Source organism: Cryptomeria japonica, chromosome 3 (genome assembly GCF_030272615.1).
Source record: "Cryptomeria japonica chromosome 3, Sugi_1.0, whole genome shotgun sequence".
NCBI classification, from domain to species: Eukaryota; Viridiplantae; Streptophyta; class Pinopsida; order Cupressales; family Cupressaceae; genus Cryptomeria; species Cryptomeria japonica.
Window position 1 is genome coordinate 635,291,079 of NC_081407.1, and position 25,416 is coordinate 635,316,494.

Below are 25,416 nucleotides of genomic sequence, written 5' to 3' on the forward strand. Positions count from 1 at the left end.
CGAAACATTCAAAGAACTAGGAAAACCCATAGAGGAAGAAGAGTTCAATAGGAAATTCAGGGTTGGTCAAACTACTTCAGAGTCTATATCACAAAAAGAGGATAATAAAGGAAAAACTCCTGAGGATCCCAAACAGTATGCGTTTCTAGGTTCTAGGTCGAAATCACGAAGAGTGAGGAATCCCATTGCCGAATGTGCCTTTAATGATGCTAATTTGGATTCTTTCATGATCAAGGTAGAGGAGGAGAGTCCTAGCGATGACCTTAACAATAACCTTGATATACCTGAAGACAATTATGTCTTTACACTTACTCCCACTGACTTTGAAAACATTGATGGCCTTCCCCTCGTTCACCCACAACTCATTGATTGGGACCACAAAGGACCTTTACAATTAGACACATTTCAAAATGATGATGCTTTCATAGATTATTTGGGCATACGAGATGATCTTCTTCTTGGGGATCATAAAGCGGGGTATACTATAGAACTCATTAGCATGGCATACTTCGGTCAGGGTGTTGGACCTTCTAGTCGCAAAAATATAAAAATAAAAACAAATCATGGATCTTATGGTGAAAACCACACTGTGGCGCTATCTGACTCTAAAAAAGTAAAAAGAAAGGACGTATATGAGAGTGAAAACCTCTCTAAGGTGCCCAAAGATGGAAGGCTTGACATCCTCCCAACATCATATGAGGAGAAATCATCCATGTTGGTGGAGGAGACTATCAAAACAAACACTGGCACATAAGAGATTCTGCATAACATATTCTTAGCACAATCCCTGACAGAAAAGAAAGACCGAAGTTCATAAGTTTCTTCACAGAATGACAAATCAATTTTGCATGGTCATATGCAGATATGTCTGGACTAGATCCTAATCTAGTAATGCACCATTTAACAGTTACACTAGGAGCAAAGCCAGTGAAATAGAAGTTAAGGAAAATGCACCCACAAGTGACACTATTAGTAAAGGTGGAACTTGAGAAATTGTTGGATGTTGGATTCATAAGACTAATTGATTACCTTGAGTGGATCTCTAACTTAGTACCAGTTAGCAAGCCAGATTGCAATATCAAAATATGTACAGATTTCAGAGACATCAACAAATCTTGTCCTAAAGATGACTTTCCACTGCCAAATATTGACTTAATAGTAGAACTTACAACTGGTCATGCAATGTTATCTTTGATAGATGGATTTTCTGGCTACAACCAGATAAAAATCACACCTAAAGATCAACACAAAACAACATTTACTTGTCCTTGGGGAACTTTCTACTGGAATGTCATGCCCTTCGGACTAAAAAATGCGGGTGCCACATACCAAATAGCTATGACTACCATTTTCCATGATCTTATGCATGTTATCGTGGAATATTATGTTGACGATCTCCTGGGCAGACCATTAGAAAGAGAAACACATTTGGACATTCTTTCAGTGATCTTTGATCGGTTAGAGAAATACAAAGTAAGATTAAATCCTAAGAAGTGTGTCTTTGGAGTAACCTTCAGGAAGCTACTTGGATACATTGTCTCAAAGAGAGGAATTGAAGCCGGTCTAGCAAATGTTAGAGCTATATTAGAAATTCCACCACTAAAGAATATCAGTCAACTTCAGTCTCTACAGGGAAGACATTAGTCTATACGAAGATTCATTGCTCAACTTGCAGATAAATGTCATCCTTTTCAACATTTACTCTCACAAAAACATCAAATTTAAATGGGATGATAAATGTCAGCAGGCTTTTCAGACACTTAAAGATTATCTCCTAAATCCACTAGTTTTGATGTCACCAATTCTAGGAAAACCCTTGTTACTATACATATCAGCTACACAAATAGCACTGGGCGCACTCTTGGCACAACAGGACAATGAAGGCAAAGAAAAATCAATATATTACATCAGTCACACTTTGGTTGGCTATGAACTTAACTACACACCGGTTGAGCATGCATGTCTTGCTGTGGTTTTTGCCTCACAGAAATTATGACATTACATGCTAACTCATAAAACTAAGCTCGTCGCAAGGATATATCCACTAAAATATCTTCTCAATAAGGCAATACTCACTGGCAGATTAGCTAAATGGGCTATGATCCTAAGTGAATTTGACATCAAATATGTAGATAGAAAAGCAATTAAAGGACAAGCTATCACAACTCAATTCGTAGATGCACCCATGGTTGATGATACTCCTATAACTTTAGAGTTTCCAGATGAATCCATTCTAACAGTGACACACACAAAGCCTTGGCAATTGTACTTTGATGGTTCATAAATACAGAATGGTGCAGGAGCTAGCATCCTCTTTATCATACCTCAAAGGGATTCCATTCCTAAATCCTATCAGTTGTCATTTCCTTGCACTAATAACATAGCAGAATATGAGGCATTGACAACACGATTACGAATTGCAGTTCAGTGGAAGTTCTAAGAACTTCATATTTTTGGGGACTCTCAACTTGTAATTCGTCAAGCAAATGATGACTACCAAACAAAAGATGAAAAACTATCGCCTTATAAGAAAATGGTAGATGATTTCAAATAATACTTCACAGAGATAATCTTTGAGCAGATTCCGAGACAAAACAATTGAGCTGCAAATGCCATGGCTACTATTGCTTCATTGATTGATCTACCGCAGAATGAAACTCGCTATGAGTTCTTGGTGGACAACCTTTTGGTTCCCTCATATGAGATCACTCCTGTTGAGATGATGTGTCATTGGTCCCGATTCCCCTTGGTATGATGCCATTTGTATATACCTTTGCAACAATATCCTTTCTCCTGACCTATCCAACAACCAGCATTGTACTTTCATCTGACAATCTTCCCGCTATGTCATTTTAGCCGATACCCTTTACCGTCGAGGTCTAGATGGCACTCTTCTTAGATGTTTAGAAAGGGACGAAGCTTAGATTGTATTACGAGAGGTTCATGAAGGTATATATGGTGCTCATTCAAGTGGTCCAGCCTTAGCCAAGAAACTCATCAGGACTGAATACTACTGGCCCAGTATGGAAAAAGATTCATATCAGTTTGTCAAAAAATGTAAGCAATGTCAAATTCATGGAGACCTTATTCATGCCCTAGCTCAAGAACTTCAACCGATCACGACCCCTTGGCCCTTTTGTCAATGGGGACTTGATCTCATAGGGAAGATTCACCCTCCTTCTTCCAATGATCATAAATTCATTATCACTGCCACAAAATATTTCACAAAATGGATTGAAGTCGTTCCACTCACCCAAGTCACTGGAAAACAAATTGCTACATTCATCCTTAACTACATTATCTGTCGCTATGGTGTCCCTCTTTCTATTATCACAGATAACGAATGTCCCTTCAAGAACCAGGATGTTCATGAACTTTGTGATCGCTTCCATATTAACCACTACTTCTCCACTCCATACTACCCTCAAGGTAATGGTCAAGTTGAGGCGCCTAACAAAACCATTCTCAGAATCCACAAAAAGATAGTCGATGACGTTGGTCAAAATTAGCACATCCAACTTAACCCCACACTTTGGGATTATTGTACAAGTGTTTGTACACCTACAAGAGCTACCCCTTATTCACTTGTTTATGGTGTCAAATCTATCTTTCCTATTGAGGTCGAGTTACCATCTTTACGAGTCTCTTTGCACGATATACTCAGTGATGAAGACTATAGGGTCTCCTGCTTACAGGAACTAGACTATTGGATGAGCGATGACAAACAACTTTTAATCATCTTAAGGCTTATCAACAAAGAATGAGTCACAACTACAATAACAAGGTAAAGCCTTGCACATTTGAGGTGGGTGACTTAGTATTGAGAGAGAATCCTATGGATCAACAGGATCGAGAAAAGAAAGGAAAATTTGAGCCAAATTGGCTTGGTCCTTACGTCATCACAATAGTCTATGGATCAGGTGCATATCAATTCTCAACACCAGATGGAGAACCTTTGGAGGATCCTATCAACAACATGAACCTTCATCGGTTTTACACATAACTCTTCAGATATCCCAATATAAAAAATATAAAAAAAATCATAAAAATAGAAAAATTGTTACTTGGTGAAAACCTGGCAAACAGGTGCCTTGTGACACAAAAAATTGAAAAAAATTGAAAAAATTAATTAGAAATAAACTCGTCCAATAGTGAAAACCACTTCGGTGGCGCCCTAGGAAAGTACCATGGAAAACCGGGTTACCGACGCATGTGTAGAGACATTGCTCCATCCTCCTTCAAGATTCAATCCCTTTTCCACTTCACTTTGCACACACTCATAGCCTACGCATCCATAATAAACTTACCCATTCCCATCAAGGCTTGTTATTGATCTACCTAAGATTGGTTAGCCATTCTTAATAAAAACTCTCTTTTCACCCTTTCCTTCCATAATAAATTAGGTCTAATCTACAATTAGGGAAGAATCCTAAATCTAGTGATGGAAGTGGTACCCTAAGCATCACATGTTTTGAGGAGCATCATATTTTCATTCCTCCTTCTTTTCGCGCACAATCTACAATAAAAGATCACTTGCACCGCCAATCCGCAATAAAGTTTCGTTCTTCTTCACAATAAAGTATCAGTTTCATGGATTCAGTCAGTTCCAGATGAGACAAAAGTAGCAGTGGGATTTCAACAAATCAAATCCTTCAACAAACTTTGGCAACAACATGGGTTTTCAGTATAATCTATCCTTTATCAGGATGACAACATTGTGACCAAATCAAACATGTTAACATATGTGGCAAGAAACAAAAATAACTTGAAGATTTTAGTGTATGTTGGTGTCAAGTCTTGGTTTTATTTTGATTTCATCTTTTTGGTGACATGTCTTTTAGCATTTCTGGGATGTCTCTGACTAGAGATTATACCTCTAGGATGTCTTTGACTAGAAAGGCAAGGATGGGATATGATTCACCTACTATTGTTTTGTTGTCTGTGGATTGTCTCTTAGTAATACTATGACTTCTCCCAAGATATGAGGATATTGCGAGTCTAGTCTGAACTGGGGCATTCCTAGTTTGTGAATGTCTGATCTCCGTGCAAACGGGTACAATGACTTTCTGGGTCGAACCTATACCTCGATTGTCATAACCTATTTGCCATAATAAATCTCAATGATGATAAAGTACAAAAAGCTCTCTCACTTCCATATCTGCTATCTTCCATTCCTCTTTCACGATTGACCTCCATCGTCATTCCCTGAGTCCATGTAGCCCGCTATCACATGACTGAGTATAATAACACGTAAAAAATATATGCATTTCATATAGCTTTCACCTGCATCACCACATGTCAACATATCTCATTTTATAAATGCTTATAGATATCATAATTGCATTACATCCTGCACACAACACTGATTAGCCTATCATATATACATTTGCATTCTCATCATGTGTATAATCATACATCCATCTTCATTTAATACATTCATATTTACATTATAAAAAAAACAAAGAAAAACATATTCCCTATCATCATGTGCATATTTGCATCCATAACACAAGATCATCATATAGGATCATAAACATCATAACATCATCATAAGCATCATATATATAAACTACATCATCATAAAACATATAGAGCATCACATAGGTACACATGCATATAGATTCTGCAAGGTATGAGTCATCTCATATATATATATTACAAAATATTAAGTGCCATAATACAATGATGTCAAAATCCCATAAGGCTACAAAATCAACCAAAGGTGTCTATATCATCGTACAAAAAACTGATACAAAATGGGATCCAAGAGAGCTATGATGAAGACCCTCCCTCAGATTTAGCTGGCCTTGAAGGAGTTTGAGATCTCGAAGGTCCTGCCCCAGGATTGCCCCCTCTATCTCTCAAGTGGACCCATAACTCCACCAATGGATACTTGTTGTTTGTCTCCTCCCCCTGTGGTAGTAGTCCTGAAAGCTCTCTTGAATGTCCTAGCCCTCATCTCTGGAGGCACAACTGCATAGTACAGAGCTCTCCAGTAGGCTATCTCCTCCCTTTCCCAAAGGACATATGCATAGCTAGCCCCTGTGTCCTCAGCTGCTCTCCTGCCTACCCTCAGAGCCTCCTCGGCCTTAGTGTACCGCTAGATGGCCTGATCCCTCTCCCTCTGCATCTGTGCTAACTGTCGCCTCAATCGAGTCACGTCTCTCTTGAGATCCTTGATCTTATCATCCTATCTTGTTGCAATCTCTCGCAACGCTAGCAACTCATCCTCCTCCTCATCCCCACTCGAGCACCCTCCTATCTAGCCTGTCTCTCTACCTGTCCCGATGCATCTCTCCCTGGTGCCTGTCCCTATCCCTCTCCACCAACCTGTAACACATGTCCTCCTCTACCCCTCGGTGGTCTTGACGGTCTCCCTACCTGTGGATCTTATCTTTCCTTAGCTCTCTCTCTAGCATCCCTCTTTCCACCTCTTCTTCTCATCACCATCCTCATTGTTCCTCTCCTTCGCCTCCTCCATCTTCCTCCACCCATGTCATTATCATCCTCATCATCATCATCCTTTGCTGCCATAGGCTCATCTGGATCTGTCAACCTGGGTACTAGATGTGCTACAAAATAGGCATCATACTCCGCGTCTGTACCTCCATCAACAACATCCCTCAGTATATCCCAAGGCATCAGAACCATCTGCTCGAACTATGTCAGTGCAGCATCATAAGGCAAAAACAACCCCCAATGAGCCTACTCCCACACTGTCTGTGTGTTAGTTAACAAATTTGTCCTTCTAAATAACCATACAAATAAACTCAAAATGCCCAAAATAAAGGACAAAAAGCACTAACAGTTGGATAGATTATCATTGAAGTGATAATTTTCCTCTGAATTGAGAGGTACAACTCCCTCTTAGAAGATTTACAATGAATTAAATTGCTGATACGCTTTTAACAGAAAGCAATAAAGGAAAATAACATTCATCCATAGCCATGAAAATGAATGCCAGAGATTTACAAAACAGATATAAATGAAGACCATTAAATCAAAGTTTAATTGTCTGCACTTATGGATAATTTTTGGACTAAAAACTAACAGAGAATGTTGTTGCTCCAATATGGCTTACTTTCAAGCACACGGTCTTGTAATAAATCCATATACATAATCGATTATAGCAGAGAATACATTAATAAACAATTGCAAAGGCTCAAAGTCTAGCTACAGTCATGAGAATAATATTAACAACACAAAGATTGAAGATATCATCTACATTCTATTCATGTCTGAAAATCAACTCAAAGATTGATATTTTCTGCACAAAAAACATTGCTTAGAAAAGCTTCAACTCCTCCATTACAAATAAAAAAAACACTCCCTCTCCCCCACAGGCTGCTAGAAGAAAAGAAAAGAAAAAGAACTTTGCCTCTTTCAGTCCTTTTGCAATAAATAGCTACATGAGATCTTTATTCAGTTTTATAACTGAATCTTGAAAAACCTTTTAACTTATGCTTTTCACTTTCCCCATTACTCTTATTTATAGCATCAAATATTCATAAACATTAGAAATATAATTCTCTAAAGTTTATAAGAATATTTGGATAGGTGGCACTTGAATATTTTATCCCAAAATGAAAATATTCTTTATGTTGGGCGAACTAAAAATGTTTGTGACAATCAAAATTTGTCTCGGTGCAGGGGCCCTAACTATTGTTTTCACCATTGGATCATTCCAAATTTTGAATATGCTAGCCGAAACCTAGTTTTCTGCATTCTAACCAGAGCGATTTTAAAAATAATATCTGAGTCGAAATATATGTGCTACTGTGTGCGGGTCTATATGACTGCCATAAAATTAGACTTGTCAAAATAATGTTCTCAGTGATTTTCACATCTTCTGCTCTCAAACACACTGCACCATAACTTCCTTATTAGGTTGTATGTGGAGTAACTCGTTCATCATTATTTTTGCCCAATGTCACAAACATTTTTTTTTCAAATTATGTGCATTCTTTCTCTCTGCACACGCTACATCCAGATATGCTCATGGTGCTTTCCTCGGGATTTCTAAATGATTGCAGTAAGTGTTGTCCATGTTCTGGTTATGATGACTTTCCAACCACTTCTTGAAACAAAACTGCTTAACACAATTGATAACTAGTCAAATACGTGTTAGTTGATTAAGAGCCAAAACAAGAGCTATTGCAACCATTTTTGTTTACAACTCCAATGCTGTGTATAAACACCAATTTCTTTGAAATTGGAATCGACCTTCTATAGATTCTGATCATTATAGATATAACCGAGATGAACAATGATAATTCATATGAGATTTAAATCCATCTAAAGTATTTGAGTTGTCTTATCGTGACAACTTTTGAACTTGGCCCTATCGAACCATCTGTACCCGGTGGAACAGTTGAATTGCTTAAACTTTATCATACCTGTTGAACTTTTTGAACTAGTTGAACTTGGTAAACCTCAATGAACCAATTGAACCTTAAACCTGCGAGGTTCAAAAACACAAACTACACCCATATGCTTCATTGATTGATTTGCCTTTCTATTTTGGTTGCACGTTGAACCTTTGAACCTTGAACAAAAAGGTTCAAAGTTCAAGTTTAACGACCAAAAATTACAAAGCCTATTCCAGTTAAATTCGAACTTTGAACTTGAACCCGAACTTTGAACGTTTTGAAAAGGTTCAAGGTTCAAGTTCAATGACAATTATTCTTTTGGGTTGCCATAGAAAAACCTGCATAACTTTTTACTGAGGGCTCTGTTTCTTATGAAATTTTAACTATAGAATAAATGGGCCTAGTAGAGCATAACCCAAAAATAATTTTTGCATAGGACACATAAGACTTTAGTTTTAATTGTTTGGGTATATGGGTAACCCAAAAATAAAACAATTAAAATCTCCCAGTTGACATGGAGTTTGGCCATAAAAACTTCAACATTAAAACATTAACAATAGTTGATTTTTAGCTGATCATGAGGCTTTAGGCACGAGCAAAAATATAGGGGTAACATTGGCTTTGATTGGGGACCGGGACTATAAAGGACTAGGATAATCCCAAATGTCTCTGAGAGAGATCAGTGCCTGGCCATTGGGCAACAGAGTCAAGAAAAACAAAGCACAGGGAGCTTCTTGGAGAAGGTGAAGGGGAGAAGGGCAAACCCACAAGCCAAAACATCTAATCCTATGAAACAACAAAAAGACTAAATATGTACATGGTCACAAGACCCTATCAGAATATGTACAAGGCTAATCATGCAAATCCATTAACCAGTTGTGAGAAAAAGGCACCTTTCTGAAGTAATGGATTGTGGCCATTTGATGCAGCTAGAGATACCTACCATTCTGTGACTCTCTTAATGTTGAACCTTAGATTTATGGAGTGCAGTAGTAGCATGTAGGCGTACTCAGATCCAAATAACCACTTATCATCAAAAAATGTTGAATCATTCTGAGCTCCTTGCATAGTATTACTCAAGCAATTTTCTCCTTCTAATTGATAAAAATAATGGCCAAGATTTTCTAGAAAAGGGGGGGCTTCTTATTTAAAATTTGCATTGCTAAGACCATCATTCTTAAAAGAATTTTCAACGATCAAACCAATAGTGTGCAGGAATAACCTGTGCAAATTCTCATCGCCAAAAGCCACCTTTCATCATAAATTTCTGAGTTCTCTCGACTACCTTTTATAGCACTATTCAAGAAATGCACCACCTTTGATTGTACATTAAAATGCTGAGAAACTTCTTAAGAAATGGCTGCATTATTCTTACAATTCTCAATGTGAAAATCATCATACTCAAAGGGAATTTCAACATTTACATCACCTTTGGTATAAAGGGAAACTTCATCAAGCATATGATCAGCATAAGTTTGAAAGACTTCATCCTTTTTAAAATTAATCAAATCTGAAAACCCTCTATCCAGGACAAAAGCATAGCAATAATTTATACCTGAGTCTTTTGTAGCGAAGTCTTCATGCTCAAGGGAGGATAAAAATTGATCTATGATTTCTTTACAAAAAGAAGTGTCAACCAAACCATTCAACAATCATTGAGGCTGCAATATTCTATCGATCCGACCATCATTTTGTCCCACATTTACATCAAATATTTCTGTTATACCCTCATTTTCAGATTCTAACAAATATTTAACCAAGCATGATCTTTCTTTATCTTCGTTACAAGCTTCAACTGATAAATCAAAATGAAATGATTCTAACATACATTCATTCAAAACTTCTAAATGTGAAGAATCATTCTTACCGCTTTCTTGTGCAAAACTGAAAGTTGTATATTCTGGCTGCAAACTAATTTGAAAATCTTCATCTTTACAATTTTTTGGGACAAGTCCACTTTCACTGGCCTCAAAATTGAAAGTCTCCCTTTCTGGCGAAGAAAAAGATTCCAACATATCTTCACCTTCTAGACTCACAACTTCTCTATTGTTTTCTTGATCATCTTTGTCTGCTAAAGCTTGCTTTGTAACGGGTGTGCATGGCGATTCTTTTTCCCCGTTATAGATACTTGACAAAGAAATTTCATGCTTTTCACTTTCAGCTTGCCGTAACCTTTCTCTTTGCTGTTGATTATGATTCCAAGCCTTTGACGACTTGACCAAGGTTGGCTCAAGATCTCTTTCTCCAAAAACCGAGAAGATATAACAAATTGACTCTTCATTTTCTGATTTTTCTTTTAATCTTTCTACAATAGATATAGTCTTTTGCTCATGATTTTTGAGGTTGTGATACCTTTGATACACATTTTTCAGCAACAAGGCGGATTTGTGATCTTTAGCAGGATCTACTTTACTCTTTTCAGCTTCACAGATACTTTGCTTATAAGCATTCCAAAGGTATTGCAACATTGGGTCATTTTTAGCCATTATTTCTTCAACAATAGGTTTCTTTCTGAATTGCTCTGTTGCTTGGATTTCTTGATCTCTCAAGACTGTGCAATTTTGTAAATGGAATGACTTTTGGGCAACATGATCTTCTTCATCATCATTATCCCTTAACTCCTCTTCCAGCTGCGATATTTCCCTTGCATAAACTTGCAAAACTCTTGTCTTTTCTTTCAATTCTTTTAATTTGTGAAATCTAACGCAAATACTTCTCCATAGAAGAGTGGATGCATGATCATCTTCCACACTTATATTATTTCTAACAGCACAAGAAATACTTTCTTTGTAATGCTCTAAGAAGTCATGCAGTATTTTATCACCTATTGCAATCATTTCCAAGATCGAAGGATCTGGTCTTTTCCCCTTTCTCATTGCTCTTGCCAACATGATGTTTATATACATAGTCGCCAATCTCCTGCACAGAGATAAATCTAAAAATCTAAGGAAACAAAATGCACTAATCTTTGATTCCGAGTCCCCAGCAGAGTCGCCAAAAATTTGTTAGTTAACAGATTTGTCCTTCTAAAATAACTATACAAATAAACTCAAAATGCCCAGAATAAAGGACAAAAAGCACTAACAGTTGGATAGATTATCATTGAAGTGATAATCTTCCTCTGAATTGAGAAGTACAACTCCCTCTTAGAAGATTTACAATGAATTAAATTGTTGATACACTTTTAACCAGAAAGCAATAAAGGAAAATAACATTCATCCATAGCCATGAAAATGAATGCCAAATATTTACAAAACAAATATAAATGAAGACCATTAAATCAAAGTTTAATTGTCTGCACTTATGGATAACATTTGGACTAAAAACTAACAGAGAATGTTGTTGCTCCAATATGGCTCACTTTCAAGCACACAGTCTTGTGATAAATCCATATACACAATCGATTATAGCAGAAAATACATTAATAAACAACTGCAAAGGCTCAAAGTCTAGCTACAGTCATGAGAATAATATTAACAACACAAAGATTGAAGATATCATTTGCATTCTATTCATGTCTGAAAATCAACTCAAAGATTGATATTTTCTACACAAAAACATTGCTTAGAAAAGCTTCAACTCCTCTCTTACAAATAAAAAAAAACACTCCCTCTCCCCCACAGGCTGCTGGAAGAAAAGAAAAGAAAAAAACCCTGCCTCCTTCAATCCTTTCGCAATAAATAGCTACATGAGATCTTTATTCAGTTTTATAACTGAATCTTGAAAAGCCTTTTAACTTATGCTTTTCACTTTCCCCATTACTCTTATTTATAGCATCAAATATTTATAAACATTAGAAATATAATTCTCTAAAGTTTATAAGAATATTTGGACATGTGGCACTTGAATATTTTATTCCAAAATGAAAATATTATTTATGCTGGGCGGACTGAAAATCTTTGTGACAGTCAAAATATGTCTCGGTGCGGGGGTCGTAACTATTTTTTGCACCGTTAGATTATTCTAAATTTTGAATATGTTGGCTGAAACCTAGTTTTATGCATTTTGACTGGAGTGATTTTAAAACTAATATTTGAGTTGAAATATATGTGCTACTGTGTGCGGGTCTATATGACTGCCATAAAATCAGACTTGTCAAAATAATGTTCTTAGTGATTTTCACATCTTCTGCTCTCAAACACACTGCACCATAACTTCCTTATCAGGTTATATGTGGAGTAACTTGTTCATCATTATTATTTCCCAATGTCACAAACATTTTTTTTGCAGATTATGTGCATTCTTTCTCTCTGCATGCACGACATCCATATATGCTCATGGTGCTTTCCTTGGGATTTCTAAATGATTGCAGTAAGTGTCGCCCATGTTTTGGTTATGATGAATTTCCAACCACTTCCTGAAATAAAATTGCTTAACATAGTTGATAACTAGTCGAATACGTATTAGTTGATTAAGAGCCAAAACAAGAGCTATTGCAACCATTTTTGTTTACAACTCCAATGCTGTGTATAAACACCAATTTCTTTGAAATTAGAATCGACCTTCTATAGATTCTGATCATTATAGATATAGTCGATACGAACAATGATAATTCATATGGGATTTAAATCCATCTAAAGTATTTGAGTTGTCTTATCATGACAACTTTTGAACTTGGCCCCGTCGAACCATCTGTACCTGGTGGAACAATTAAACTGCTTAAACTCTAACACACATGTTGAACTTCTTGAACTGGTTGAACTTGGTAAACCTCACTGAACCAATTGAACCTATTGAAATTTGAACCTGCAGAGCTTGAACCTTGAACCTTGAACCTGCAAGGTTCAAAAACACAAACTGCACCCATGTGCTTCATTTATTGCTTTGCCTTTCTATTTTGGTTGCGTGTTGAACCTTTGAACCTTGAAAAAAAAGGTTCAAAGTTCAAGTTCAATGACCAAAAATTACAAAGCCCGTTCCAGTTAAATTCAAACTTTGAACTTGAACTCGAACTTTGAACTTTTTGAAAAGGGCTCCGTTTCTTATGAAATTTTAACTGTAGAATAAATGGGCCTAGTAGAGCATAACTCAAGAATAATTTTTCCATAGGACACATAAGACTTGAGATTTAATTGTTTGGGTTTATGGGTAACCCAAAAATAAAACAATTAAAATCTCCCAGCTGACATGGAGTTTGGCCATAAAAACTTCAGCATTAAAACATTAACAATAGCTGATTTTTAGCTGATCATGAGGCTTTAGGCATGAGCAAAAATATAGGGGTAACACTGTAAAAACTCTCCTGAACCCCAAGGCATCCTTTGTTGTCGTCCAAACTGCCTGCATACCCTGCTAATCAGATGCCTGTCTAGTATATAGGGCACCAACGCGATCAAATACCTGCTCCTGAAAACATAAGGTAGCTTTGTGGCATCCTCCTCCCAGTCCTCACAATCTAGATAGGGTCTCCATATGACACTATATGTGTCATCTATCACCCATCTCCAATGGTCCACCTTCCCAATCCATGGCTGGGAAGTGATCATGCTGTACAAATGTGCAAAGGACTGTCCATGTCCTCTCCCTTTGAAGTGCACTGGTCTTGTCACTGCAATGTGCTCATATGACCACGCCTGTAATAGAGTCGCCCTGCAACCTAACCCGCAACCACTGAGATATGCAAATTGGTGAAGCTCATGATATAAATGTGCAAGTACACACGAGACCCATGCATATCTAGTATGCTATGTCACCAATGTCTCCAGAGTCCATCCCCAGCCAATAGCAATACCTCATGCCACCCTGTCCGGACATAGGTAGTCACTAATCACTCCTCTGACTACTACCGGTAGTCTGCATCCAATAGCTAGCATGACGTCCCAGCTAACATGACCCGATCTCATCTCCAGCTCTGGGTCTCCAAAGACTTGTCTCAGTGCATCCCTGTCTCCCTCTCTGTCATAAGACACTAGCTCACCATGGATCGATATGCTCAGGATCCTGTAAACATCCTCTAATGTGACTGACATCTCGCTAGTCGAAAAATGAAATGAACAGGTCTCAGAGTGCCATCTCTTTGCTAGAGCAATCAGTAATCCTCTATTAGCCCGAATCTCAAGCAGATACATGATGTGTCTCAATCCCATACCCTCGACAGTTGCCTGCTCCTCAAAGGTCAACTTTGGTCACAACCTCTGTGTCACAGGGAATCGCTCTCTAGACTCTATCTGGGCAAGTATTCTTGCATCAAACTATATCAATCATGTCAATCCTAGTGGTACTCATGTCTATCACATAGTGCTGCTTCTATCCTAGTGCTTATGTCTATCACATGGCACTGCATCCTAGTGTATATGTTTATCACATTGTGCTTGATCCTATTTAGAGGCTTTGCTCGAGTGTATCCTCTCAACAACTTATCCAATTGGCAACATATGTTCATCACATAATTGTCAATTCTAGCCTATCTCTCAGTTTGTCTTTCTAGGGCACCTGCTTGAGTGAATCCTCTCAGCAGCTTATCCAATCGACAACGTATGTTCATCATAGAACTGCCGACTTGTGCCCCCTAAGACACAAACACATTTTCACAACACATACGTGGTTTCTATCAAACCAAACATGATTTCCTGCCCTAGACACGCCTAAACAACACAGACGTGCCACTATCCTACACAAACACATCTTTGTGACACAGACGTGCTTTCCGCACATAGACGCATCATTATTGAACATAGACGTGATTACATTCATAAATGCGACCATATTCGACCTAAACACACTTTTCCATCCTAGATGTGCCTGACACCAACCTGGACGCGTTTTTAGTGCAAATATTGATTTTGCGTTTTTGTTTATCTACTCTAAAATGCATTAATGACAACAATAAATGCAAAAAATTACAAAGTGGCTTCAAGGTACTTACCGACTCACCTATGTCATCTGGTCTCTGATATCGCCGGACTCGATCGAACCTGTGAACTCTATCCATCGTCACTGACTGTGCTAACTGCTCTAAGCTCTCTCTTTGCACTCTAAAATCTTAGGTGTGTGGATGCAAATGAGGATGTTTTCTTTGTGGCCTTATCTTATAGGCTACTTGACCCTTAATCTCCCGTGTCAGTTTTTCTTCCCAGTGTCCATTTTTTTTCCAGCGTGACCTTGTCACCCTATCTTGTCAATCCTTCCTAGCCTTTCTCTTTTTTTGAGAGATTGTCTACAACCCCTCTCAGTCTTTCCATCCAATCTCTCAAGGGGGCATATCATTCCCGTCATGGGGCAACTTTGTATCAGTTTATCTTATCTTCTTTGAGCCAACGCGCCAAGCTGCATTGTCTCAAAGAGGGGCAAAATGTAGACACCTAAAATTGTCCTATCTAATTAAATAAATATTTTATCCTAGATCTTCTATTAAGTAAATAAATTCTTATTTATTTAATTAATTCTTTAATCATCTTCTAAGCCTTTGCTCATTTAAATAAATACTTTTATTTATTTAAATTGTCCTTTTCTTAAATTAAATAAATATTTTATTTTTTTAATTGATCCCACTTCCTCTATTAATTAAACAAATCTTTATTTATTTAATTAATTCATTAGCCTTTTCTACCCATGCCACATGTCACTCATCTCTTAATTCTTCTCTTACCTAACCCTTTATCATTTAATTATTTCCTCTACCGACCATTTGTCTTTACACCTCTTAATCTTATCCCTCCATTTCCTACAGTGTTCTCTATATAAGAGGATGCCCTCTTCATTATCAACCCTAATGAGCATTCTAATGAATGACAAACTTCAACATTCTTGCAACCAAGCTATCAACCACATTTTCGTTCTTTGTTGAGCTCTTGTGCACACATAAAATCTGTGAGTAAATATATCAAACACGATCAATGGAGATAGGAAGTGATGAAGATTGAAATGCTACTAGACATGTGAATGGTATATTTGGTTATTTTATTGATTTACATGCTCTTAGGTATCTTCAATTGTGTATGGTGGATTTCTTTCATTGATAGGCTAGGTTTTTGTAGTTGGATCCTTGTTAGTCTTTCAATATTGTTGTTTTTCACTATCCACTTTTCACCATATACAGTTCCTTTTTCCTCTTCCTCCCTAAGATCTAGTTTTTGACATACTTCGTTTCATAGTTCCCTTTCTTAGTTCTTCCTTGATGCTCTTTCTCAATAAGACCCCTTGGTTTCATAAAACTTTCCCCCCTCCCTATTAGTTATAGATCCATTTTCATCCCTACTATTGACTCCTATTCATTCATGTGCACTTCCTCAGGTCCCTCCTTGACCTTGAATATTTTTGGGCATCTACATATTCAATATTTGCACTACAACTCGATGCACTCCTCAATCCATAGTAATGAATTTTGGTTTTCTTCATTAATGCTCTATTGTATGTTTTTGACACCCAAGGGTTTTTACCACCCATAAAAATACTTATTTTTGTTGTTTTATGACATTTGAAAGGAAAATCTACTGATGAGGTATGGGCTATGTTGCTAGTATTATGAGGGTCGCTAAAGTTCTTCTCGCTCAAATCCACCCATGAGAGATTTATACTATTTGTTTTAAAGTTGCTATGAATTTGGAATAGGCTTGCACACCATGTCCATAAATTTGGTCATCTCTTACAAACTTGGTACTAATTTCCTCTCCTTCCTCGAGATCCATGGGTTGTTAGGCAATGGGTGTTAGGGGTTATAAATATTGGCTTGCAGATTATTTTAGGTAGTTGATCATTTTTCGTTCCATAGTTATCAAAGTAATCAAACGTTTCAATTCATGCTAGTTCCAACTTATTTTGAAAACAAGAACTTTGTGAAACCAATAAGGGCTTAACATTTTAAATTAGCTTGTGTTAGTCTAGGAGAGTCTTCTAGTCATAGGTAGGGATTATTCTTTACCACATTTGTTGACATGAGTGTAATATTGAGTTTGATGAATGTGGTTGTGTCCTAACACATTATGAGTGACTTATAATGGTTTTTTCAATGATATACATGGATTGATTTAGTTTTTGTGATGGATTATCAAGCGTGCCATATTCATAACTACATTCATGTGATACATGTATATACAAAGATCATTAATTTCTATGGTTTTAGTTACTTTTCTTATGAGATGTTGTGACTTTGTTTCCTAATAGATGGGCACTAGTCTTTGGAACTAATGTTTTAATCACCCATGCCTAAAAAAGAATAAATCATTCACCACTATTTTAGGATTTGAAGTATTTTAATGTAGTTCATGAATTAGTAGTTAATTGGGGAAACATCATTGTGAAACCCACCAATTTATGTAACCTTGCTGATTATGTTAACCTAGGTGCATATTACACTCCTTGCAATAGTTCCTATGTACACTATATGAAAGGTCATTGAGTTGTTGATTATCTTTAACCAATTGACAACCATTCGGGTTAAGCGTACATCTATGAGCATCAAAATTTTCTTCATCTTTCAACAATCTTGACCTTTTGAAAGTGCCTCTTAGAATACCCTCTTGAGTCGAAGCTAAGCCTCAAGTATAGGAGATAATATCTACTCTCATCAATTGGCACTATACCCTCCTTTGTGTAAGTTGAGCTTAAAGTCTAGAAGATAATAACCACTCTCATCACTTGGCCTTATATCCTCTTTTATTTGTTGATGGTTTTAGTTTTACCTTCTTGAAGACATCCCTTGGCCTTAAAGGTGAAATTGTTTTGTAGGATTTCAAAGTAGTGATTTAGACCTAACATTATATATAAATAAAACGAAGAATACGAGGAGTACATATGGTCATAATTACTAATGACAGAAGAGTCAAACATAAAAAAGAGGACATAGATTAAACAAAACAAGTCATGGATTAAAAATTAAACCACAATAATGTGAAACCACCAAATTCTACGAGAAAAAAGTTTAAAATAAGCATGTAGACAAAGCAACTGAAGAGGAAAAAGTAATACCATATGTTTGACTTGAATCCCACTTATGAACATGACAAAAAAAATACATAAGAAAAAAAAACCAAATGGAAAACAAAAATGGTGAGAGCCTAATTAAGGATTGGATCACACCGATGCAAATGTGAGATGGGTATGTGGAAGGTTCTAGAAGAAAGTTGGAAAGATATTATAATATGTATTTTTTGCAATTTGGGCAAAGCATAAATGAAATGATAAATTGTATCATGGAATGAGTTGTATATGATGCATTTGAGATAATTATTAGGACACCTTGTAGGCGAGCTTGTTGTCTACCATATTTGATGAGGGGAATATTAAAAGGTAGGAAAGTTTTAGATAGATTTCATAAAGAGAATGAAACTTCAACAACATAAAAATGATGTACATCCAAATTAGGATTGAAAGTACAAATCTAAGTAGAAGTAAAAATGCCCTATCATTTATTTATTCCATCCTTCACCAGTTATGTTTACCTAATTAACTATTTTAATGGAACTAATCATTTTAACTATTTTTTAATCTTTTTTAGCTGAACCTTTTATACACTTTAGTTTTAAAGATGTTAGAAAAATCATTTTTTCTAAAGCAAAACCTTAAGTTATATCAATTACAACCAGATTTACCTTCAATTTTTTTGAAGTGTGAATGATGACTGGACCGATCCACTCTTCACGCAATTCCATGTCTCTTGTAATTATTGGAGAGCAAATAAAATCATTATTGTATTGGTGTGTGATTGCATGATTTCCGCTCCACAAGTAAAATAGTCGGATATTTTGCACATGGGCTGTAGGTTTTCGATTTAAAAAGTCAAAAGGTTGAGTTATTGAAAGTACCACCTTATAATTTTGTTTTATCTACAGAGCAGACCACCTGCATACTCTTTGGCTTTCAAAATTTCTATTTATGGTAGGCTAGTGGATTTTAGTTTAATTGGTAGGAAGATGATACGTTTGATCATTTATGAAGGCTTAAATTCTTCAGAGACTAGATTGATTCAATTCTAAATGATTTTCAGAGACTCGTTTGACAAAATGCTTCTGACAAAGGAATGGCCAAGTCCATTGCCGTATTTTGGAAATTCCCTTGCCAATGCCCGTGCCATTGCCCACGCGAGCTCTAATATTTCGATTCATTTTTCTGCATTATTTGCTCCTTTTCTCGATACGGCTGAAGGGACTTGGAGGCGGAGCAATACTTAACTTTTATTTTACTGGTAAAGCACATAGTTGAAGCATAAAGAAACCATAAATTTACAAGTTCGACTCATAGCTCAAGAGATACTTTACTGTACTGGTGAGAATTCGTATCTTACACAACGCCTTTCTTTATCCAGGGATAGTGAACTGGTTAAAATATAAGAAAAGATACCTTTGGACCGGTTTTTTAAGCGAGAATAAAAGCTGTCTCTTTACAAGATAAATTGATAAATGTTTCACAAATTGAAACCATGTCAATGTAGATCAATAGCTGCCTAGGATTCTAAATTACGAAGATAGGGCTCTGTTAGGGAAACTACTCCATGCAGATATTCTTACTACCAACAGAAAACTGCACCTGCATAACAGAAAATAATTAGGTCATATGAAACCGGGTTTTAGACTGATCAAATCTATGATAATAAAGAATCTGATTGACAATGTTAGAAGGCTTCTTGACGGTTTAATGACAGTGAAGGACAGCTTTTTCCTCTTTGTTTGGTTTTGATGGTGTGAAATGATCTCGTAATTCAATAGTTGTCAATGTGGGTTCCTAATCAAAATATCAAAACAGGGTCTTCAGCAAGAGGCCCATTTATGAAGCTGTTAAGGCAAACTGTTGCCTGTGTTGGATTGTTTCAGTTCCGAGATTTCAGATATGCATTCTGAGATTGGGGAAACATTGTTGGAGAGTTGCTTTGCTGTAACTTATTTTTGAATTGCCCAATGTTCCTGCATCAGTCTCTGAAAATCTTGCGAGTTTCAAGTTTCAACAATTGAATGGATTACAGAATTAATGCTGGTTTTTGGTTTTCGTCTGTACAAGTGAAACCTTTCTCTACTTTGCACTCTAAGATGTTGGAGTTGGGAGTATTGTAGTAGTGGGTGGGACTTGTTTACTAGGGTTGGCTAGCTGCGTTGCTCTGTGTCTGTATTAGGATACATGGGTTTGGGTTGGAATATGACAGAGCTAGGCAATGCTGCCCAGTTAACGGGCCTCGATGCTGTTGGTCTTATTGGTGCTATTGTGAAGGTAGCAAAGAATGCTCGAATGCATAAAAAGAACTGCAAGCAATTTGCTCAACATCTGAAATTGATAGGCAATTTGCTGCAGCAACTAAAACTGCCTGAATTGAAGAAGCGACCTGAGACAAGTGAACCTTTGGAGCAGCTTGAGGATACACTGAGGAAAGCTTATGTGCTAGTGCATAGCTGTGAGAATAAGAGCTACCTATATTTGCTTGCGTTTGGATGGAACATTGTCCATCAGTTCAAAGAAACACAGGCAGAAATTGATAGTTTGCTGAGGCTGATTCCACTTATCACTCTTGTAGAACACCACCAAGTGAGTAAATTTAGGATGAAATCCTTACCGTATTTTTTATGAAAAATTGTTGGAACACTATTATGGAGTAGAATCTTTTTCCATTTTAAAAAGTGAAGAACAATGACTATATTTTGGAATTTATTTCTGATAAATATTAGAAAAGTCACTTCTCTAACTGTTTTTGGGCATTGGTTGGAATTTTCCTTTGATGGCCATGGAATTTTTTTATATGGTACTTGTCTGATTCCTACCTGACATATAACAGAAAATAGGATTTAGGACTCAAGCGCAGAACTATTGCTTCAACAAACTTCAAAAAATATGTCAAGTACAAACTCTTCTACTGTAAGTATTGGAAAAGCAACAGAGATTAGTAAAGTTGGATTAGTGATATGGATTTATTCTAAACCTAAATTAAGGAAAAAGCAAAAAAGATTGCTAAAGCTCCTTCTTTGACCTTTGCTTCATCTCTATCTTTTTCCAACACGAACACCTTCTTACTGCACATGATAACAAGGTAAAGGAACAAAACCACCAAACAAGAGGATACCCACATATAATCAAATAAGAGCTCTAGGTTACCAAACCATAATTAACTCCATAGAGATCCATAATCATGTGCTTCCAATGCTCAACATAGATCACATTGATAACATCTGTGGTTTTCAATCTCACAAATCTGCAAAACAAAGTTAACTCAAATAACCTTTATTGCAGCCCCAAAAGCATTCCAACAACCTTTAATTCCTTCTAATAGATTCCCACAAGCTTGCCAGGCTAAGGAAAAAAAAGGAAATACCTAGAACCAGTTAACCATCAACTCTAATACCAAATGCTGGGAAGTAAACAGGCTCAATACCAAAGATTGTGAAGATCAACCTCTATCCAATAAATCAATCAAAGGATGAGATACAAGGCTTAGACAGCTACAACATGAAAATCTGCAACTTATATGCAAATCTGGAAATTAAGTTGCCTTAATTTGGAAAACCATGATCAAATCCTTTTTCTTTATGACGCCAAAAATCAGCCTACATATCATGCTTAATAAACCTATCTTATGTGAACTTACAACAGCAAAGAATAAAGAATAACATCACCATAAGATAGTAGCAATGACACGCATAAATCAACAACATAAGAGTACTCCCTAGTTTCTATGGATACGGATTTTTGTACCCTACTGATCATGGTCTATGTGAGATTGGTGTGGGAGCATTCGAGTGCATGAGCGATCAGCATCAACCAAAAAAATTTTCAGGTTCAATTTTAAGTTTTGTTTCAGTTTTTGCTTTGTTTCTATTGGTTTTGGTGTTTTCTTTAGGAGGCAATTTTGTAGATTGAATTTTGGTCAAGTGATGGTGTTATCTTGTAGAGGGGTCTAACGGGTACCAGCAGTTTAAAAGGATGAAATTTGTTGAAGTTATGCCAAATCGGAGGTTTCAGCCTTCTTTAAAACTGAATTGGAGGTTATGGGGGTTCCTGGAACTCCAAGAACCCTTGATAGGTTCTTGTTCCCACTCTAGTTCCCAACAGGTTCCTAGTCGCTGACAAGTTCTTGAGCGAGTTGATTTTTTTGGTGAAGCACTTAGTTGTTTTCATGAAGACAAGGTAGTTATCGACATTTCATGGAAGACTTAATGGTTTGTAGAGTTCCTTAAGATTGTGGAGTTCTTGGTCAATTGAAAAGCTCTAAGTAAAGCTAAGGGTTGGAGGTGGGGTCAGTTCTGGGATCTCCCAATGGTTCTTGTTGCCACTCATACCCTTGACAAGATGTTGACTCTTGGTTCCTGTTGGGGATGGAACTGATGAAGACGACAAAGAGAAAATTTAAAAATGATGAAGTGTTTGAAGAAATTATAGGAATTATTGAGAGGAGGGGGTGAATCAGTATTTCATTCCTTTTTTTAAACAATAAAAGAAATAGGCAACTCAAACAAGAAACCAACAATAAAGGCTCAAAATAGTGAAACAAGATTTCTCGTGGTTTTGGGTAAACAACCACATAATAATCAGTTGTCTTTTATCCTTAAGGGCATTAACCCAAATTACATAACAGAAAAACAGAGAGCTTCAACTCTCCAAAGCACCAACTCCACAGATAGAGGCTCCAACCTCAACCAACATAGGCACCAACCTAAAGTAACGGAGGCATCAACCTCAAAATACAATAACGGAAAATACAGTTTGAAACTACAGCTTCTTTTTAATCTAAAATCCTCTATCAAAATCCACTCACACAACTCCACAATACTTTCAGTCAATTTTCTGTTTGAAAGGTTTAAGAAAAACCACACAAATATTTCAGAATTGCAAACAACTTCTCAGAAACCCCAAGACATTCAAATGTTTATCATGCCCAACAATAACATAACTAACTTCAGATATAAACACACTATTCAAATCCGTTCACAAAAAGAACTCTTTACAATATCTTTAGAGAACATGACACGACTCCCATCTCTGCATTCACCGGAATATACAGCAACTCACAACATTATTTCAAAACTTCACTTCATTGTCTTCAAAAGAAATCGCACACTAAGATGATTGTACAAAGATTTTTTTTAAATCGCACTGCTCAACAATAATATCCATATTCATTCTAGCCTCGTTGGAGACAAAATACGAACACTTGATTTTCACTCAAACACCTCCTTTTTAAAAAAAACAAAAACGCTCCAGCTCATAATTACAGCTCCAACAATTTTTATTTTCTTTATATGTTTTTTCTCTGCTACACAGTATGATAGTCTTAAAAAAAACAACGCTAACATCTACAACACTATCAAAATGTAGAAACCCGTCTTTTTTGAAAAACGTATTTTTACTTGAGATATTTCTACACATTTTATCGACCTCTAATTTCATTCTTTACAACCACCATGCGATAATCATAAAAAAAACGATGCTCCAAACGGTGCAGAAGGTAATAAATAGAGTGCTCAAAACTGCCATGATACAAACAAACAATACTTTCGAATTGAAACAACGACGCCAGAGAAATGCCATCCACTTAGGAATACTTGTGATTCTGTAAAACACAGTTCTGAAAAAACAGTCTAAAAAAATGCCTTGCTCCTTTACCAAACACGACTAGAAAAACACTCAAATTCCAATGTAACATTTTTGGCATAAATACTGCATCATCATCACCATAGAAGATACCTCTGTACGCACAGGTTGCATAGGTCGAGGAGAATAATACTTAGCATGCATCAAAGATTCATACCGAAGATTCATATGCTAGAAACTAATGTTGAACCTGAATTTGCAGAAACACATTACAGCCACTGAACCACGTTGACACACAACCAGACAGTCAAATGCATCGAACACCCCAAATTGCTATATTCGAAACCAAGCAAATATTCATGACATCAATGACAAAAAATCTCAACAAACTCCCCCTTTGTCATTGATGACAACCTTTGAAACACTCCCCCTGACAGACTACTCCCCCTTTGACATCAACGACGAAAACCAATTGAGAAACCTGATTCGGGGCAGGAAGAGTAACATTAAAAGTCCCCCCTGAGTCCAACCTGAAAATTAGTGATGGAGTGAAATCACTCCCAGCTTTTGCCTGAGAAAATCAAATGTTTCTTTTGGTAGTGGCTTTGTAAACACATCAGCAACCACATTCCAACTTAACAACCTGATTAGTAACCTGTTCTCACAAAAAATGATGTTTGATTGGAATATGTTTAGTTCTAGAGTGTAAAACTGGATTTTTTGATATATTAAGAGCATTCGTATTGTCACAAAAAATAGAAATAGGATCAGAATACTCAACCTTGAAATCTTGCAAAGTGTGTGTCATCCAAATACCCGAGTACAACAAGATACAACTACAATGTACTCAGCTTCAGCTGTAGACAGAGAAGTAGAAGCCTGTTTTTTACTTAGCCAGTAAACAAGATAGCCACCAAGAAAGAAAGCACCACAACTCGTGCTCTTTCTGTCATCTATCGAACCTCCCCAATCTGCATCAGTATAGGCTGTTAGTGTAAAATCTGAACATTTAGGATACCATAAGCCAAAATTCAATGTACCCTTTAGATACTTAAAGATCCTCTTTACTACTTGCACATGAGTGTGTTTAGGTGTAGCCTGAAATCTTGCAACATGCCCAATTGCAACATAATATCAGGTTTAGTAGCTATAACATAAAGCAAACTGCCTACCATAGACCTGTAATAAGTCTAATTGACACATGGAGATTCATCCTCTTTATTAAGTTTACATCTTGTTACCATAGGAGTACTTACAGGATGACAATCTTCCATTCTGAATCTTTTTAGCATCTCTCTAATGTACTTGGTTTGAGAGATGAAAATACCTTTTTTAGTTTGAATTGTAATCCCAAAAAGAAAGACAACTCTCCTAGCATAGACATTTCAAACTCATTCTTCATATTGGCTGCACATTCTTTGCACAGACCTACACAGTCACTGCCAAAGATTAGATCATCCACGTAAACCACAACTATCAACATATGTTTACCTTCCTCTTTCACATAAAGGTTGTTGTCCACTATTCCTTTTCTAAAGCCCTGCTGCTGCAAGTACTTATCCAACTTGTCATACCATGCATGGGGAGCCTGTTTAAGGCC

At 36.7% G+C, this 25,416-nt stretch overlaps 1 protein-coding gene across 4 annotated transcripts in view; it reads left to right on the forward strand.

Moving 5' to 3' along the window:
- Positions 1-19,021: 19,021 nt before the first annotated feature.
- LOC131072047 (cell number regulator 13) overlaps positions 19,022-25,416 on the forward strand; it is a 182,377-nt gene continuing 175,982 nt past the window's right edge. Inside the window, exon 1 of one of the 4 annotated variants that reach the window (XM_058008078.2) lies at positions 19,022-20,819. In XM_058008078.2, the coding sequence (XP_057864061.2) occupies positions 20,418-20,819 (402 nt within the window). In that variant the 5' untranslated portion in view covers positions 19,022-20,417. The remainder of the gene's footprint in view (positions 20,820-25,416) is intronic. The other 3 variants (XM_059218486.1, XM_059218487.1, XM_059218485.1) reach the window with 3 other exon arrangements.